This window comes from Eschrichtius robustus, chromosome 1, assembly GCF_028021215.1.
Source record: "Eschrichtius robustus isolate mEscRob2 chromosome 1, mEscRob2.pri, whole genome shotgun sequence".
In the NCBI taxonomy this organism is placed as follows: Eukaryota; Metazoa; Chordata; class Mammalia; order Artiodactyla; family Eschrichtiidae; genus Eschrichtius; species Eschrichtius robustus.
In genome coordinates this window covers 137,729,564-137,747,008 of record NC_090824.1, presented here as the reverse complement: position 1 = coordinate 137,747,008, position 17,445 = coordinate 137,729,564, and the positions used below count along the sequence as shown (strand labels likewise).

Below are 17,445 nucleotides of genomic sequence, written 5' to 3'. Positions count from 1 at the left end.
TGCGCGGGCTTCAGTAGTTGTGCCTGGCAGGCTCTAGAACACAGGCTCAGTAGTTGTGGCGCACGGGCTTAGTTGCTCCGAGGCGTGTGGGATCTTCCCGGACCAGGGCTCGAACCCGTGTCCCCTGCATTGGCAGGCGGGTTCTTAACCACTGCGCCACCAGGGAAGCCCCCAATGTTTTAATTTTTAATATGGTAAATATAAATAGTCATAACCCATGTAAAGAAGCTCTTTGGTGTTGCCAATGTTTAAGATTGTGAAGCAGTCCTGAGGCCAAAATGTTTGAGACCAGCTTGTTTAGACCAAATTTACCAGGCAAGAGCTGGGCATCAGATCAGGGCCTTGTTAGCAAGGAAGCGGCAAGAGGAATAGATGTTAGCTGGGGATACAGCAGTATCTGCTGTGCTTACATTCCTTCTATCTGTGATTCTCAAGCTGGGCTTGCATCACGGGAAAGCTTAAATCACAGTAAAGCTAAAACTAGGACTGCTGGGCCCCACCCCCAAGTGTTTAAGTAGGCTTGGGGTGAGGACCGAGAATGCGCCAAACAGAATTTCTCAGGTGAATCTTGATGCTACTAGCAGGGAACCAGTGTTTGGGGTGTGCTTTCACAGCAATGGTAGGTGCTCTTTAAGCCGTTGAACACATTCAGAACTTGAGGGCTGCACGGTGTTGAATAAAGGTGGTGATTTTCAGTTTAAAGCAGATACTGCCAGTTCAGAAATTGGACTCATGCTGATGACAGGCAGTGGGGCTGTGAAGACCCATACAACATTATTTAGTCTGTGCCTTCCAGAACTCATGAATTAGAGAAAGACCTGCACCGACAAAGAAAATACCGCTGCAAGTGCAGTGAGAGGCACAGAAGGAGGTGGATATGGTTCGACTGCGGGAAGCCTCCTGGAAAGTTCCGGGAGGATTACAGGACGCGTGGCCACCACCTCCAAGCACCTGCTGGCGCTCTCAGACCAGCGCCGGAAACGTTTTGGCTTGGAGTCACGTGGGCGCCTCCTCAGCGGCCCCACCTCCCCTGACTGGCCGGAAGTGGCGCGCGCGCCTGCTCAGTGCGCGCACGGCTCGGCCTACGCCGCTCCCTCGGAGCCGCCGTACTGCTTCCCCGTCGTGTTGGTGAGGCATGGAGCCGGTGGGCGGTGGCGGTGGCGGTGGCGGTGATCGCCGCGGCTCCTCCCCCGCAGACCCGCGAAGCACCTTCGTCTTGAGTAACCTAGCGGAGGTGGTGGAGCGTGTCCTCACCTTCCTGCCCGCCAAGGCGTTGCTGCGGGTGGCCGGGTGAGGGGAGAGGAGGCGGGAAGCTTACTTCGGGACTTGGCGGGGTGGGCGAATACCGTCGGGACCCAGGGCTGACCCGGGCTCCCTATCCCTACCCCTGCCCCTGGTGGTGGCCCCATACGCTAGGTACCCCGGCCGTAGTGCTCCCGGGGACCTTTCCCAGAGGAGCCAGGTTTTCTCCGCCCCCGGCTCTCCCTCCGAACCGGCGCCCGATGCCTCCCCCTCCCGGGGACTTTGGATCCCGCGGGAATCTCCTGCAGTTGCGCTAATGGGTGGTGGGGGCCGGAGGTTTGTGAGCCGCGGGAGGGAGGGAAGTGAACGTCCGTTCACAGCCCTTTGTGCGTTTGCGTCCTCAGCGTGTGTCGCTTATGGAGGGAGTGCGTGCGCAGAGTGTTGCGGACCCATCGGAGTGTGACCTGGATCTCCGCGGGCCCGGCGGATGCCGGCCACCTGGAGGAGCATTGCTTGGTCCGCGTGGTAGCTGAAAAGCTTGAGGCAAGTAAGAAGGGGTGTTGTGTACAGTCCTTTGCAGGGTTGGTGGGTCAGTAGTTGAGAACTAAATGCAACAATTTTGTATATGGCGTTACTTTTTGTTATTTAGGCAAGTGTTTCTCGTGACATGAAAAGATTTTGTAAACATCAGTTTTAATGACTGTGTATTGTAAGGATGTGCCATGGCTGCTTTGACCGTTCTTCACATATTGGGCATTTTATGTATCCAGATTGCCACTATTATGAAAATGCTGTTTAGAACCATCCTTTTACCTGCTTTCCTTGTCACTGTTTTGCAGGGATGGTAACTGAAGGATCTCTATTGCATAGTGTCACATAAAAATGCCAAGAACCAATACTTAAACCCCAAAATTTCAATCCCTGGTCCTGTTTAAAATTATATGTTTAGTATAATCTAAATTATTAAAAGCAAAAAAGGAAGAACAGAAAAGAAATAAGCCAAAATGCTAGCAACAGTTTCTTTTGGGGGTAGAAGTGTGTGTGTGTGTGTGTGTGTGTGTGTGTGTGTGTGTACACTGTGTTTTTAAAAACTTTTGTTTCTTTTCCTTCAAATTTTTACCACTGCAAGTATTATTTTTATTTAGCTTTAAAAGTTTACATATTGCAATGGCTGTTAAAGCCAGGCAGACTTAAGTGTGAACCCAGCTGTGGCACATACTAGCTGTGTGACTTTGAAAATGTTACCTAAACTCTCTGAGCCTGTAAAATGAAAAGAAAATAATACTGTTTACACTCTTACAGAGTTGTAAGGATTAAATAATGAAAAGGTAACCCATGTAACATTACCTACAGTGCTAGGAATATAATGTTTTCAATAATTGAAAGTATTATTCTCTGTTAATAGCATTACTAAAATTCATATACTAATACCCTTAAAGAAATTTATACATCGTAGAAAACTCTAGTGTGGAGACAAAAACATGAAAACCTTGTCCAAATTATTCATGCTCTTTTCTTTGTGTTTGCCAAATTATCTAGTAGACATGATACTTTATAGCCATAAAGAAAGTTGATTTATCATTTTTACTAGAAATATTTTAAAATCCACTAAAAATTTTATAAGACATCTGGTCATTTGGAACTTCTTTAAATGAGGTTCTAGTTGTCTTCTATTTTGCTTTGAGAACATTTCATGTTGAGGATTGCCACTGTCACTTCTAGTGAGACTTGGGAAGGAAAATTCAGCAGTTGCTTCTCAGTGCGTACCAGAAAAGAGAATCATAAAACCTCAGGGTTAGACTTCCAAACTTTAAGAATAGGAAACCCAGGGCCTAAGCACTTCCAGGGGTTATTCTGCTGGTTTATGGCAGAGTCAGCACTAACACCTAAATCTCTTAAATTCTCTCTCCTTTACTCACTACACCAGGCATCACAAACTCAGATGACTCCAGAGTTAGGTAACTCACAGTGGGTGGATGACTCAGTGTGACATCATAAAAAGTGATAGGGCTATGGCAGACCAGATAGTGCTTGCTTCTCCTTGGCCCCAGTCAAGGGGAATGCAGTCTAATAAGTGTTGCCAGAATGTGTACTTTTTCAAAATAAATCCACATTTTATATAAATATTTTGTGGGAATTTTAAATGTTGGCAACCAAAATACGTGTGTGTCTGTCTGCTTTGTTTTCTTCAGGAAAATTAATTATTTTAAAATTTAAGTATGCTTGAATTACATCACTAAGTTAGTTCCAGATGCACAATATAGTGATTTAATATTTCTATACATTACAAAATGATCACCATAAGTCTAGTTCTCCTCTGTCACCATACAAAGTTATTATAATATTGATTATATTCCCCATGCTGTATGTTTCATCCCTGGGACTCATTTATTTTGTAACAGGGAGGTTGTACCTCTTAATCTCCCTTACCTGTTTTACTCATCCCCCAACTTCCCTCCCCCATGACAACCACCTGTTTATTCTCTATCTATGATTGTTTCTGATTTGTTATGTTTGTTCATTTGTTTTGTTTTTTAGAGTCCACATATAAGTGAAATCATATGATATTTGCCTTTCTCTGACTTATTTTACTTAGCCTAATACCCTCTAGGTCCATCCGTGTTGTCACAGATGGCAAGATTTCATTCTTTTTTTATGGCTGAGTAATATCACATTGTATAGGTATACCACATCTTTATCTATTCATCTATTTGTGGGCACTTAGGTTGCTTCCATATCTTGGCTATTGTAAATAATTCTGCAGTGCATATATCTATTCAAATTAGTGTTTTTTTGTGTTTTTTTTTTCCCTCCCAGAAAAATACCCAGAGGTGGTATTGCTGGTTATATGGTAGTTCTGTTTTTAATTTTTTGAAGAACTTTCATACTGTTTTCTACAGTGGCAATATCATTTTACATTCCCATCAACGATGCATGAAGTTACCTTTTCTCTGCATCCTTGCCAACACTTATTGTTTCTTGTCTTTGATAGTACCTATTCTGACTAGTGTGAGGTGGTATCTTGTTATGGTTTTGATTTGCACTTCTCTGATGATTAGTGATGCTGAACATCTTTTCATGTGTCTGTTGCTTGTCTGTAAGTCTTCTTTGGAGTCTATGCAGGTTCTCTGCCTTTTTTTATATATAAATAATTTTTATTGGAGTATGGTTGCTTTACTCTGCCTATTCTTTAATTGGGTTGTTTGGTTTTTTGGATAAGTTATATGAGATCTTTGTAGATTTTGGATATTAACCCCCATAAGAGATATATATTGTTTGCAAATACCTTCTCCCATTCAGTAGGCTGCCTTTTGGTTTTGTTGATAGTTTCTTTCACTGTGCAAAAGCTTTTTAGTTTGATGTAGTCCCATTTGTTTATTTTTGCTTTTGTTTCCCTTGCCTGAGAAGACATATCCAAAAAATACTGTGAAGACTCATGTCAAAGAGTGTACTGCCTATGTTTTCTTCTAGGAATTTTATGGTTTTAGGTCTTACATTTAAGTCTTTAATGCCTTTTGAGTTTATTTTTGTGTACAGTGTGAGAAGGTAGTCTAGTTTGATTCTTCTGCATGTAGCTCTTCAGTTTTCCCAGTACCATTTATTGAAGAGGCTGTCTTTTCCCCATTGTATATTCTTGCCTCCTGCATCATAGGTGGATTGACTGTGTAAGTGTGGGTTTATTTCTGGACTCTATTCTGTTAAATTAATCTATGTGTCTGTTTTTGTGCCAGTACCACGGTGTTTTGATTACTGTAGTATAGTTTGAAATCATGGAACGTGATACCTCCAGCCTTGTTCTTTTTTCTCAAGGTTGTTTTGGCTATTCCGGGTCTTTTCTGTTTCCATACAAATTTTAGAATTATTTGTTGTAGTTTTATGAAAATGCCTTTTGGTATTTTCATAGGGATTGCATTGAACCTGTAGTACATTGGGGCGTATGGTCATTTTCACAATATTAATTCTTCCAGTTGATGACCACAGCATATCTTTCCATTTGTGTCATCTTCAGTTTCTTTCATCAATGTCTTATGATTTTCTGAGTACAGGTCTTTTACCTCCTTGGTTATTTTATTCCTAGGGTTTATTTTTTTTTTAATTTATTTATTTTCTTTATTTTTTTGGCTGCGTTGGGTCTTAGTTGCGGCACATGGGATCTTCGTTGAGGCAAGCAGGATCTTTCATTGTGGCACGCGGTCTCTTCGTTACAGCGCTTGGGCTTCTCTCTAGTTGTAGTGCGTGGGCTCTGTAGTTTGCAGCACGTGGGCTCACTCATTGAGGTGCGTGAGCGCAATAGTTGTGGTGTGCGGGCTTAGTTGCCCTGCGGCATGTGGGATCTTAGTTCCCCAAACAGGGATCGAACCCACGTCCCCTGTGTTGGAAGGCGGATTCTTTACCACTGGACCACCAGGGAAGTCCCTTTTATTATTTTTTTAATATCTGTTATTTAAGCTGCGGCATGTGGGATCTTTGTTGCTGTGTGTGGGATCATTTTAATTGCGGCATGTGGGATCTTTAGTTGCAGCATGCAGGATCTTTAGTTGTGGCATGTGGGCTCTTTTAGTTGGGGCATGCTCCCTGGGGATCTAGCTCCCTGACCAAGGATTGAACCCGGGCCCCCTGCATTGGGAGCATGGAGTCTTAACCACTGGACCACCAGGGAAGTCCCAATTCTTTTTGATGTAAATGGGATTGTTTTCTTAATTTCTCTTTCTGATAGTTCTTTGTTAGTGTATAGAAACACAACAGATTTCTGTATATTAATTTTGTATCCTGAAACTTTACTGAATTCAGTTAATAGCTTTAATAGTTTTTTGGTAGCGTCTTTAGGGTATTCTATATATAGTATTATGTTATCTGCAAACAGTGAGAGTTTTACTTCTTCCTTTCCAATTTGGATTCCATTTATTTCTTTTTCTTGTCTGATTGCCATGGCTAGAACTTGCAATACTATGTTGAATGAAAGTGGCGAGAGTGGGCATCCTTGTCTTGTTCCTAATCTTAGAAGAAGTGTTTTCTTTCAGCTTTTCACTATTTAGTATGGTGTCTATTTAGTATGATGTTAGCTGTGAGTTTGTCATATATGGCCTTTATTATGTAGAGGTATGTTCCCTCTATATCCACTTTCTGGAGTTATTATCATAAATGGATATTGAATTTTGTCAACAACTTTTTCTGCATTTATTGAGATGATCATATTTTTATTCTTAAGTTTGTTCATGTGGTGTATTACATGGATTGACTTGCAGATATTGAACCATCCTTGCATCCCTGGGATAAATTCCACTTGATCATGGTGTATGATTCTTTTAATGTATTACTGAATTTGGTATGCTTATACTTTGTTGAGGAGTTTTGCATCTATGTTCATCAGGGGTATTGGCTTGTAATTTTCCTTTTTTGTGGTGTCTTTATCTGGTTGTGGTACAGGGTGATGCCTCATAAGAATGAGTTTGGAAGCATTTCTTCCTCTTCTTTTTTTTGGAATAATTTGAGAAGGATAGGTGTTAACTAAATGTTCAGTAGAATTCACCCGTGAAGTTCCATGGTCCTGAACTTTTGTTCGGGAGTTTTTAAACTACTGATTCAGTTTCAGTGTTGCTAATTGGTCTGTTCATATTTTCTGTTTCTTTCTGATTCAGTCTTAGGAGATTATATGTTGCTAGAAATTTATCCTGTTCTTCTAGGTTGTCCATTTCATTGGCATGTAATTGTTGATAGTAATCTCTTCAGATCTTTTGTATTTTTGTGGTGTCGGTTGCAACATCTCCTTGATCATTTTATTTTATTGATTTCAGCTCTCTTTTTCTTGATGAGTCTGGCTAAAGTTTTCTCTAAATTTTGTTTATCTTTTCACAGAACCAGCTCTTAGTTTCTTTGCTCTTTCCTGTTGTTTTACTGCCTCTGTTTCATTTATTTCTGCTCTGAGCTTTATGATTTCTTCTAACTGGGTTTGTGTGTTCTTCTTTTTCTAGTTCCTTTAGGTATAAGGTTAGGTTTTGTAACTGAGATTTTTCTTGTATTCTGAGGTAGGCTTGCATTGCTATAAACTTACCTCTTAGAACTGCTTTTGCTGCGTCCCACAGATTTTGGATCGTGTTTCCATATTCATTTGTCACTAGGTATTTTTTTCTTGTCACCAGGTATTTGATTTCTTCAGTTACCCATTGGTTACTTAGTCACATATTGTTTGGCCTACCAGTGTTTTTTTGCCATTTTTTTTTCTTGTGGCTAATTTCTAGTCTCATAGTGTTGTGGTCAGAAAAGATGCTGAATGTGATTTCAGTCTTCTTAAATTTATCGAGACTTGTTCTGTGGCCTAGCATATTATCTACCCTAGAGAGTGTTTGATGTGCACTTGAAAATAATGTGTATTCTGCTGCTTTTGGATGGAATGTTCTATATGTTATATCTATTAAGTCCGTCTATCTTAATGTATTGTTTAAGGCCAGTGTTTCCTTGTTGATCTTCTCTCTGAATGATCTGTCCATTGATGTAAGTGGGGTGTTAAAGTCCCCTACTATTACTGTGTTACTGGGACTTTCTCCCTTTGCTTCTATTTGGTTTATGTATTTAGGTGCTCCCTTTTTGGGTGCCTATATATTTACAATTGTTATATCTTGTTGGATCAATCCATTTATCAAAGTAATGCTACGCAGCTTGCTTTTCCTTTCCATTTCCATGGAATACCTTTTTCCATCCCCTTACTTTCAGTGTGTGTGTCTTTAGATCTGAAGTGAGTTTCTTCTAGGCACTATGTTTATGGGTCTTATTTTTCCACCCATTCAGCCAGTCTGTGTCTTTTGATTGGAGCATTTAGTCCGTTTACATTTAAAGTAATAATTGATAAGTATGTACTTACTGCTGTTTTGTTCATTGTTTCCAGGTTGCTTTTGTAGTTCTTTTTTCCTTCTTTTGCTCGCCTCCCTTGTGATTTGATGACTATCCTTAGTGTTAGGTTTGGATTCCTTTATCTTGTGTGTGTGTGTGTGTATCTATTACAGATTTTTGGTTTGTAATTACCTTGAGGTTCGTATGTAACAGCCCATGTATATATTTGTGATTATTTTAAGTTGATGATTCTTAAGTTCAAACACATTCTAACAAACCTGCATCCACCCACACCTTTTATTGTTTTTTACATTATATTTTCCTTTTTTGTTTGTTTGTTTGTGTCCCTTAACTACTTTTTGTGGATATAGATGATTTTATTACTTTTGTCTTCTAACCTTCCTACTAGATTTTTATATTTCCTAGTGTGGTGTTTTTCTTTTCTGTTTAGAGAAGTCCCTTAAACATTTCTTATAAAGGCTGTTTACAGGTGCTGAACTCTTAGGTTTTGCTTGTCTGTAAAACTCTATATCGCTCCTTCAAGTCTGAATAATAGCCTTGCCGGATAGACTGTTCTTGGTTGTGGGTTTTTTCCTTTCATCACATTGAATATATCATGCTGTTCCCTTCTGGCCTGCAAAGTGTCTACTGAAAAATTTGCTGACCGTGTTATTGGAATTCCCTTGTACCTAACTAGTTGCTTTTCCCTTGCTCCTTTTAAGATTCTCTCTTAATCTTTAATTTTTGCCCTTTTAATTACAATGTGTCTTGGTGTGGACCTCTTTGAGTTCATCTTGTTTGGGACTGTGCTTCCTGGACCTGGATGTCTGTTTCCTTTCCCAGATTAGGGAAGTTTTTAAGCTACTATTCTTCAAATAAGTTCTCTGCCTCTTTCTCTCTCCTCAACTTCTGGGACCCCTATATTGTGAATGTTAGTACTCTTGATGTTGTCCCAGAGGTTTCTTAAACTATTGTCATTTAAAAAATTTTTTTTGTTCTGTTCAGCTTGAGTAGTTTGTACTATATCTTTTAGTACACTCATCCATTCCTTTGTATCATCTAAGCTACTGTTGATTCCTTCTAGTGTGGTTTTTATTTCAGCTATTGTGTTTTTCAGATCTGTTTGATTCTTCTTTATCACTTACTGTTAAACTTCTCACTGTGTTTGTCCATTCTTTTCCTGATTTCATTGAGCATCTTTGTGATCATCATCTTGAACTCTTTATCAGGTAGATTGCTTATTTCTCTTCACTTACTTTTTCCTCTGGGATTTTGTCTTGTTCCTTTGTTTGGGACATATTCCTCTGTCACCTCATTTTGCCTGATTTTTCTGTTTTTATTTCTTTGTATTAGGCAGGTCATTTATGCTTCCTGATGTTGGAGAAGTAGGAGATGTCCTATGGGGCTCAGGAGCACAGTTCCCTCTGGTCACCAGAGCTATATCCTCTAGGGATGCCCCTTATGTGGGCTGCAAGGGCCCTTCTGTTGTGGCAGGGCTGATTACTGTGGGTGTGCTGGTAGGCAAGGCTGGCCCCCCAGCCTTATTGGCTGCCAGGTGCTCCTCATGTGGAGGCTGCCAGCTGCTGGTGGGTGGGGCTGGGTCCTGGTGAAGTTGGCTGTGTGGCCTGGAGAAGGGGCTGGAGCTGGTGGGTAGGTAAGCCCTTGGCACTAGTAGACTAGAGGGAGGACTCCAAAATGGTGCTAGGCAGCATCAGTGTCTTCCTGCTAGAACAAGTTCCTGTAAATGGCTGCTGCTAGTGTCTCTGTCCCTAGGGAGAGTCCCAGTTGCCTCCTGCCTCTCCAGGAGTCTCTGCAAGATCAGGAAGTATGTCTGACCCAGGCTCCTTTCAAATTACTGCCTCTTAGCTGGGACTCAGGGCATATGAGATTTTGCATGCACCCTCTATGAATAGAGTTTCTGTTTCCTCCAGCCCTCCGGCTCTTCTGTACACAAGCCCCGCTGGCCTTCATAGCCAGATGTTCTGGGGCCTCATCTTCCTGGTGCAGGACCCCTGGGCTGGGGAGTCCAATGTGGGGCTCGGATCCCTCACTCCTTGTGGAGAACCTCTGCAGTTGTGATTATCCTCCCATTTGTAGGTCACCTATTCAGGGGTGTGGGTCTTGACTATACTGTATCTCCAGTTTCCCCCTTCTGCCCTTCTCATGGTGGTTCCTTCTTTATGTCTTTAGTTGTGGAAATTTTTTTCTGCTAGTCTTGAAGTTGTTCTCATCAACAGTTCCTCTGTAAATAGTTGTAACTTTAGAGTGCCTGTGGTAGGATGTGAGTCAAGGTCTTACCACTCTGTTATCTTAGCCACTCCTCCCCAAATTATATTCTTTGAAAATGCCTTGTGGACAAAGGAAACTATATCCATAGGTCTTATCCAGCCCTTAAGCGACCTCAGGGTCATCATTCTTATCTCAGTATGTTTTATGAGTTTGTCTGTATGGAATCTATTCTGAAACATCTTAACTTTCCAAAATCAACATTTCTTTTTCATTTAGTCAGTGTTGAGGCTTTGCTATATGCTCACTTCTTCATTCCATTTTGATAGTAAAAATCTTTGAAAATAACCAGCTTAGGAGGAAAAATATGTTCACCTTTTCATTTAGTTGAGCCACTTTGCCACTTGTCTATTATGAATTTTGGTGGAAAACAAATAAGCCCAGGTTGTAAGGGCTTACAGCCCTCCCTTGTAAGTGGAGACAAGACACAAACAAGAATGACTGGGATGTCAGGGATGTCGCATATGAGGTCAGAGGTCCTAAGGAAGTCTAGGAAAAGGTTTTATAGAGGGTCTGGCACTTAACGCTGTTTCTTAAGGGAAACAATCTTAAATCAAGTACAAAAGGGAGAGAGCTGCAGAATATATACAGAAGTGGGCTTGTCTGGATAATAGTGAACAATAGATTCCTGTAGGAAACTAGTTGGCAAGCTGGAAGTGAAGGCCTGGATTATTTAATTCGGTAGGCAATGAAAAGAGGAATGATACGGTCTGTATACCTTCCCTCTGTTGCTGAGATGTTTCTGTTGCTGTGATACCTGTTCACATAAAGCAAGTGGAATCTTCTGCTGGTACTTATTGTTTAAAAGCTTAAATTATTGTGAAAATGAACTTCTTGAGTCAGGCTGGAATGAGTTTGACTTGAAGAAATAATAGATGCTCAACAAATGAATGAACTGAAAATGAAAGCTCATGAGTGAAAAATGAGTGAGAAATGGATAGACTCAGAATGCCAATACTGACCTGAAGGGAGGGTAGGGCAATAGCAGTTTGGACCAGGGCAAAACTTTAAGCGACCACAAAAGCATTCATAGATTTGTGTGATCAAATTCTGATTTTTTTTTTTTTTCCTTTGCAGAATGTCCATGTCTTACCACGGACAGTTCTTTACATGGCTGATTCAGAAACTTTCATTAGTCTGGAGGAGTGTCGTGGCCATAAGAGAGGTGAATATCAAAGGAAAAAGTTTTGGATTTTTTTTTTTGTTCCCTATGTACCTCTTTTTGGAGATAAATACTGTTCTCATTCTGAGAGTTACTGACTTTCTGAGGCTATGGGCCTACTCCCTGCAGAATGCATGAATATGCTGTCTTTGAACTTTGAGAAGCCCTTTTGCTTTGAAGATTGATTTCTAAACCTTGTGGTACAATTGAAACAAATTCTTTAGTAAGGTGTTTTTCTCTTTTTGAAATACTTAATCCTCCAGGCACTTCTTTTTACTATTAAAACAGGATGTCTTTGGCTATTCAAGCCTTTTATTGTATTGGATGACCATTTACCAAGGTTATCTGTAGATACTGTGCATTCTTCTTGGCTTGCTAAACGAAGAAGCAGACTGTATCCCATGTTAGGCACACTGAGGCCCAGAGTTAGACTTGGATAGTGGATTATCATTGTCTGATTTGAATCCAGGTGACTGTGTGGTAGAAAAGTCATTATGCTTTAATATCAGCTGAACAGAAAGGTATAATAGTAAATCTGAAAATCAGCTGCTACTGCTGATGTCATTGAGGCAAAAGCATATGTGAACAAGTAGAAAAAGGCAAACTGGCAATGTTTAAGGTCAGATTTAGAATTTAACATATAAAACAAGGGCTGAAAACAGAAAATTTTGTTTTTAATCAAAGCTTTTAGATTTCCTTGTAAAGTGTTCTGGTGTAAAATAATTTAATATTTGCTTTTTTACCCCCTTCCTCATCAAATTTGACCTTAAATGGATGACATTGAATAATTTTCCTGTGTTATTACAGCCAGGAAAAGAACTACTATGGAAGCAGCATTTGCCCTTGAGACGCTATTCCCAAAACAATGCCAAGTCCTTGGGATTGTGACCCCAGGGATTGTAGGTGAGAGAATACCAACTTGATTTCCTTGCTTTGCGTTAATGTGGGGTCCTATAGATTGGTGGGTTATTTGTAGCTTAACAGCATGTTTATATTTTTGGCCATCCAAAGTACAATAAAGTTGGTCATATATACCATCGTATTATATTTCCCTTAGGTTATTGTGGTTAATATTTCAAGTCTCAGGGCTGTCCATGTAAACCAAATCTAATTCATATCTTTCCAGGAGCCATTCATAAGAGGACAAAGACCTCATTCTTCCTTTCTACAAACTGGAAAGTATTAGCAAGCATTCTTACTTTTGTCAGTTCAGCCAGAACTGTTTCTGGTGGATAGGGGTGAGATAGGGCTGGGATCAGGAGCTGCAGTACGCCTTACTAGGAAACTTCTCTTTCTCTGCTTGGCTGCCACTGTTTGAAGTTTATAGCAGGAACTTTCCTTTTCCAAGTTTGCTACTGGTGAATTTTTGCTGGTTTTAATTATTTTGACTTCTGTTCTGTAGCTAATGGGGGGAGCGAGATCCTGTTAAAGCTGTCATGGTGCAGTGGTTCAGATCCCTAGATTGGGATCCCAGCTGTACCACTTTAGTATCGGTATGACTTTGGGCGAGTTAGCTGACCTCATGGGGCTTCAGTTTCCCCATCTATCACATGGGGGTGATTGATAGTACCTCCTTCAGAGGGTTTGAGGATTAAATGAGTTAGCACATGTACAGCATTTAGAATAGAGATATGCAATAAGCGGTGACTAAATGTTAGCTATTATTATTTCTTGTTGTACTCCATAAATGGCATTTTTAATCTGCACTGAGAGACTTTTGATTGGAATTTAGGAGTCTTGTACAGTGAACTACAAAGGATTTCAAGTGTTTACAGATGAATAAGGGTAAATGTATGGTTGATGGGGGACTGTTTCATCCCTCCTGCTATCGGCTCCCACCCCTATACTATTATATCAGCCCCATCACCACAAATTTCGTTTCTCATTGGATTAATAAAAATGACGGCAGTGACTGATTTTCTTTTAACTTTCGAATTTTCCTTAAATGAGTGATCTAGTTTTTACCATTAATAGTTATTAACAAATGCTTCTATAGAAACATAGCTTTCATTTCTTACGTCATTTGGTTAGGCCTCCCCACCCTACACGCTGTGGCGTCCTCAAAGCATGACTAAGGTTCTCCTCTTTAAAATTTCAGCTGGGGGTTAGGGACAGGAGAGGGCGGGCCAACCTGGGCAACACTCTTGCCTCCATGACCCCATAGTGAGGGGTGGCCAGTCTACCTGAAGCCTTCCTCTCATGTTTGCCAAGTTTCAGAGCAGTTGGGCATCTTTCTTCCTAAGTTCTCTTACGATCTTCATGTCGGGAGTGAGTATCATTCCAACTCCCTTTCGTCGGGACCTGTCCTCTTGTGTTTTCTTGGACCTACTCCTTACCCTTCTTATTGATTCTTGTTCCCACAGCTGAGCACTTTCTTTGTTCCACATATGTCACAGAAAAACTTCCACCAAGACAGTTGATTGGATTCCTTTTTCTTAGGCCACAGTTAGTGATTATTTCTAAAATAGCCATTGGCTACTAACCCATCTTCCTTCTTTAGGTTGGGAAAATTTCAAGTTTGAGAATTTGTTCATTTTTATATATACAGAGATCATTTTCTTTCTTAATTGAGGTAAACTTTACTTACAGTGAAATGCACAATCCTAAGTGTACAGTTTAATGAGTTTTGACAAATTCATATCCTGGTGAAACTGACATGGTAGTCAATATTTAGTATGTTTCCATCACCCCAGGAAGTTCCCTCATGCCCTCTTCCTGCCATTCCCTACTTGCCATAGGAAACCCCAGTTCCAATTTCAGTGACCATAGATTAGTTTGGCCTGTTGTTGAATGTAATATAAGTGGAATCATGTTATATACTCTCTTTATCTTGGCTCTTTCACTCAACATAAATATTTTTAACAACATGATATTTTTGAGACTCATGTTATTTTGCATATGAGTAATTCATTAAAAAAAATTCTAGAGTAGTATTCTGTGACCTAACTTGAATTAATGTTTGTGTATGGTATAAGGTAGGTTCAGGGTTAATTTTTTTTCATATGTTTATCTAGGTATTCCAGCACCGTTTGTTGAAGACTTCTCTTCCTCATTAAATTGTCTCAGCACCTTTGTCAAAAATAATTGGCTGTATGTTTGTGGGTCTGTTTCTGGATTTAATTCTGTTCCTTGATTTATTTGTGTATCCTTAAGCCAGAGTCATATTACTGTAGGTCTTGATTTCTTTTTAAAGATTGATTTCCATAGATCTTGATGTCCTTCTTTTTAAAAATTGCTCTGGCTATCTAGGTCCTTTGCATTTCCACATATATTTTAGAAGCATCCTGGCAATTTCTATAAAAAAGCCTATTGGCTTTTAATTCAGATTGTCTTGAGGCCTGCTATAGACAAAAAAGTTGCTTTTATGTTTTGATATTTTTTGTAGAAGAGGGCCTCATAATAAACTCTTAAATTTTATTTTCATGTTTTTAAATTCAGAATATGTTATGTGGGGTTTGATTAGATTCTGAAATTTTCTCTTTGAAAATTTTTTTTTCCATTTTGCTCCATCTTTGGTTTCTAAAAGGCTTATTAACACTTTTTTAAAAGAGTTTCTTTTTTATACTAGTAATAGCCATTTACTGTTTTAAAAAAAAAGTAAAGAAAAATTAGAAAAGAAAAAAAGAAAAAAATTAAGCTACTTTAAGCTTTAAGTAGAGTTAACCACTCTGTTAATGTTATGATGCATAACCTTCCAGACTTTCGGTATGTAGTAGAGTATAGATACAGATAGATTTGTAGTGTAGATATATGTATAATATGTGTGTATATGTATGTGTGTGCATAAAATATATATATATATATATATATATTTATATAAAATACAGTTTTCAGTGAACTTGTAATCTGCAGTATTTGTATCGGTCTGCCAGGGCTGCCATAAGAAAATACTATAGACTGGATGGCTTAAAGAACAGAAATTTATTTTCTCACATTTCTGGAGTCTGGAAGTCCAAGGTGTTGCCATTTTTCCTTTCTCCTGAGGCTTCATTCTTTGGCTTACATACAGCCACCTGCCTTCTCACTGGGTCCTCACATAGCTTTTTCTCTTTTCTCTGTATGCCTTCATCTCTGATGTTTCTTCCTCTTCTTGAAAGGACACCAATCTTACTGGATTAGGGCCTGACCCTTGTGACCTCGTTTAACCTTAATTGCCTCTTTATTTAAAGGCCTTATCTCCAAATACAGTTTTATATATATATGTGCGTGTGTATCTCAATTCTACACACACACAATATATAGTGTATATAATTGTCAAATGTTCTATGATAAATTTTACAAGTAGAATAGCTGTGAAGATGTAGTTACTACCCTCCCCCCAACTTTTTATTTAGAAAAGCTTCAAACCTATAGAAAAGGTGAAAGAATAATAGAATAGTACAATAAACACCCATATATCCTTCATCTAGATTTACTTTTGTAAAAAATTTTGCAACATTTGCTTTTTCTGTCTTTCTTTATGAAAACATTTCTTTCTGAACAATCTGAAAGTAAATTGGAGGCATCATGACCTTATACCTCTAAAAATTTCAAAGCTGAGAAACTCTTACTCAGGTAGTGGCCTGTTACCTTATTGATTATGTTAGTGACCTAAACTGAAGTTACCTAGGTGTGGCTGGGTAATTTACACCAGATGAAACTTCTGTTTTTATTGAATCTGTTCACAAAACTGTTTAACTTTTTTCCTAGTGACGCCAATGGGATCAAGTAGCAATCGACCTCAGGAAATAGAAATTGGAGAATCTGGTTTTGCTCTATTATTTCCTCAAATTGAAGGAATAAAAATAAAACCCTTTCATTTTATTAAGGATCCAAAGAAATTAACACTAGAAAGGCATCAACTCACTGAAGTAGGTAAGTTGTTATTATTTACCATTAATTGCCCATATTGTTGATTGATTTTGTTTGTTACTTTGACAGAGTCTGAGTTAAGTACACGTTACTGCACATGTGGATAATTCAAATTAGTGATTAACAGAGGCTAGTGCAATATTTTTTTTTGGTAGAATGGATTTACTTTTTAAATTATTTTACTTACATTAAAGCCTGAGAGAACCAGAGATGAATTTTCCATAAATACTCTGTTGATAATAAACTTACTTGTATTTAATTCTGAATTTTGAAGGATTTCTTCCTCTTTGAACATTTTCTTTTTTTTTTTTTTAAATACTTTTTGCCCGCGTTGGGTCTTCGTTGTTGCGCGTGGGCTTTCTCTAGTTGCGGCGAGCAGGGGCTACTCTTCATTGCGGTGCGCAGGCTTCTCATTGCAGTGGCCTCTCTCGTTGCAGAGCACCGGCTCCAGGCGTGCAGTTTTCAGTAGTTGTGGCTCGCGGACTCCAGAGCGCAGGCTCAGCAGTTGTGGCTCACGGGCCTAGTTGCTTCGCAGCATGTGGGATCTTCCCAGACCAGGGCTCGAACCCGTGTCCCCTGCATTGGCAGGCGGATTCCCAACCACCGTGCCACCAGGGAAGCCCTTGAACATTTTCTTATCATTTTGCCCTATTTTGTTTTTTGAAGCTGAAAAGTTTAAGGTTTTATTTCTCTTTTATGCTCGCAATAAGCATTTGTTTTTTTCAAAAATTAGAAGATACAGGTTAGTTCAATATTGACTGATTAGAAAGGTGGGAATAAGTGTAATGAACTTGATAAGTTTTAGAAATAGTGTTAGTTAAGGCAGAGTCTATCAAACAGCGGTTTAGTAGGATATGTCAGTCAAGAAGCTTGGCTGGAGTAGACAGGTCATCATGCATGAGGTGATTTTGAAGAGGTAAAGGGTTAGCTCAGTTTCTAAGCTCTGATAAGAAAGCTTAATTTAATATAGTAAGCAACAAACTAATTATTCAAGCAAAGCAGTGTTAAGGCCTTGCATCTACCTCTGCAGATGAACTGATTGGGGTTAACTTGTTAGAGAAGCTTGTTTGGCCTTT

General features: G+C 39.5%; 1 protein-coding gene across 3 annotated transcripts in view; it reads left to right on the top strand.

The window, feature by feature from the left end:
- Positions 1-1,063: 1,063 nt before the first annotated feature.
- FBXO22 (F-box protein 22) overlaps positions 1,064-17,445 on the top strand; it is a 29,761-nt gene continuing 13,379 nt past the window's right edge. The window contains exons 1-5 of one of the 3 annotated variants that reach the window (XM_068556292.1): positions 1,064-1,128; positions 1,647-1,785; positions 11,434-11,521; positions 12,326-12,421; positions 16,208-16,372. In XM_068556292.1, coding sequence (XP_068412393.1) covers positions 11,467-11,521; positions 12,326-12,421; positions 16,208-16,372 — 316 coding nt within the window. In that variant the 5' untranslated portion in view covers positions 1,064-1,128; positions 1,647-1,785; positions 11,434-11,466. Of the gene's footprint in view, positions 1,291-1,646; positions 1,786-11,433; positions 11,522-12,325; positions 12,422-16,207; positions 16,373-17,445 lie in introns of all 3 variants that reach the window. The other 2 variants (XM_068556275.1, XM_068556282.1) reach the window with 2 other exon arrangements.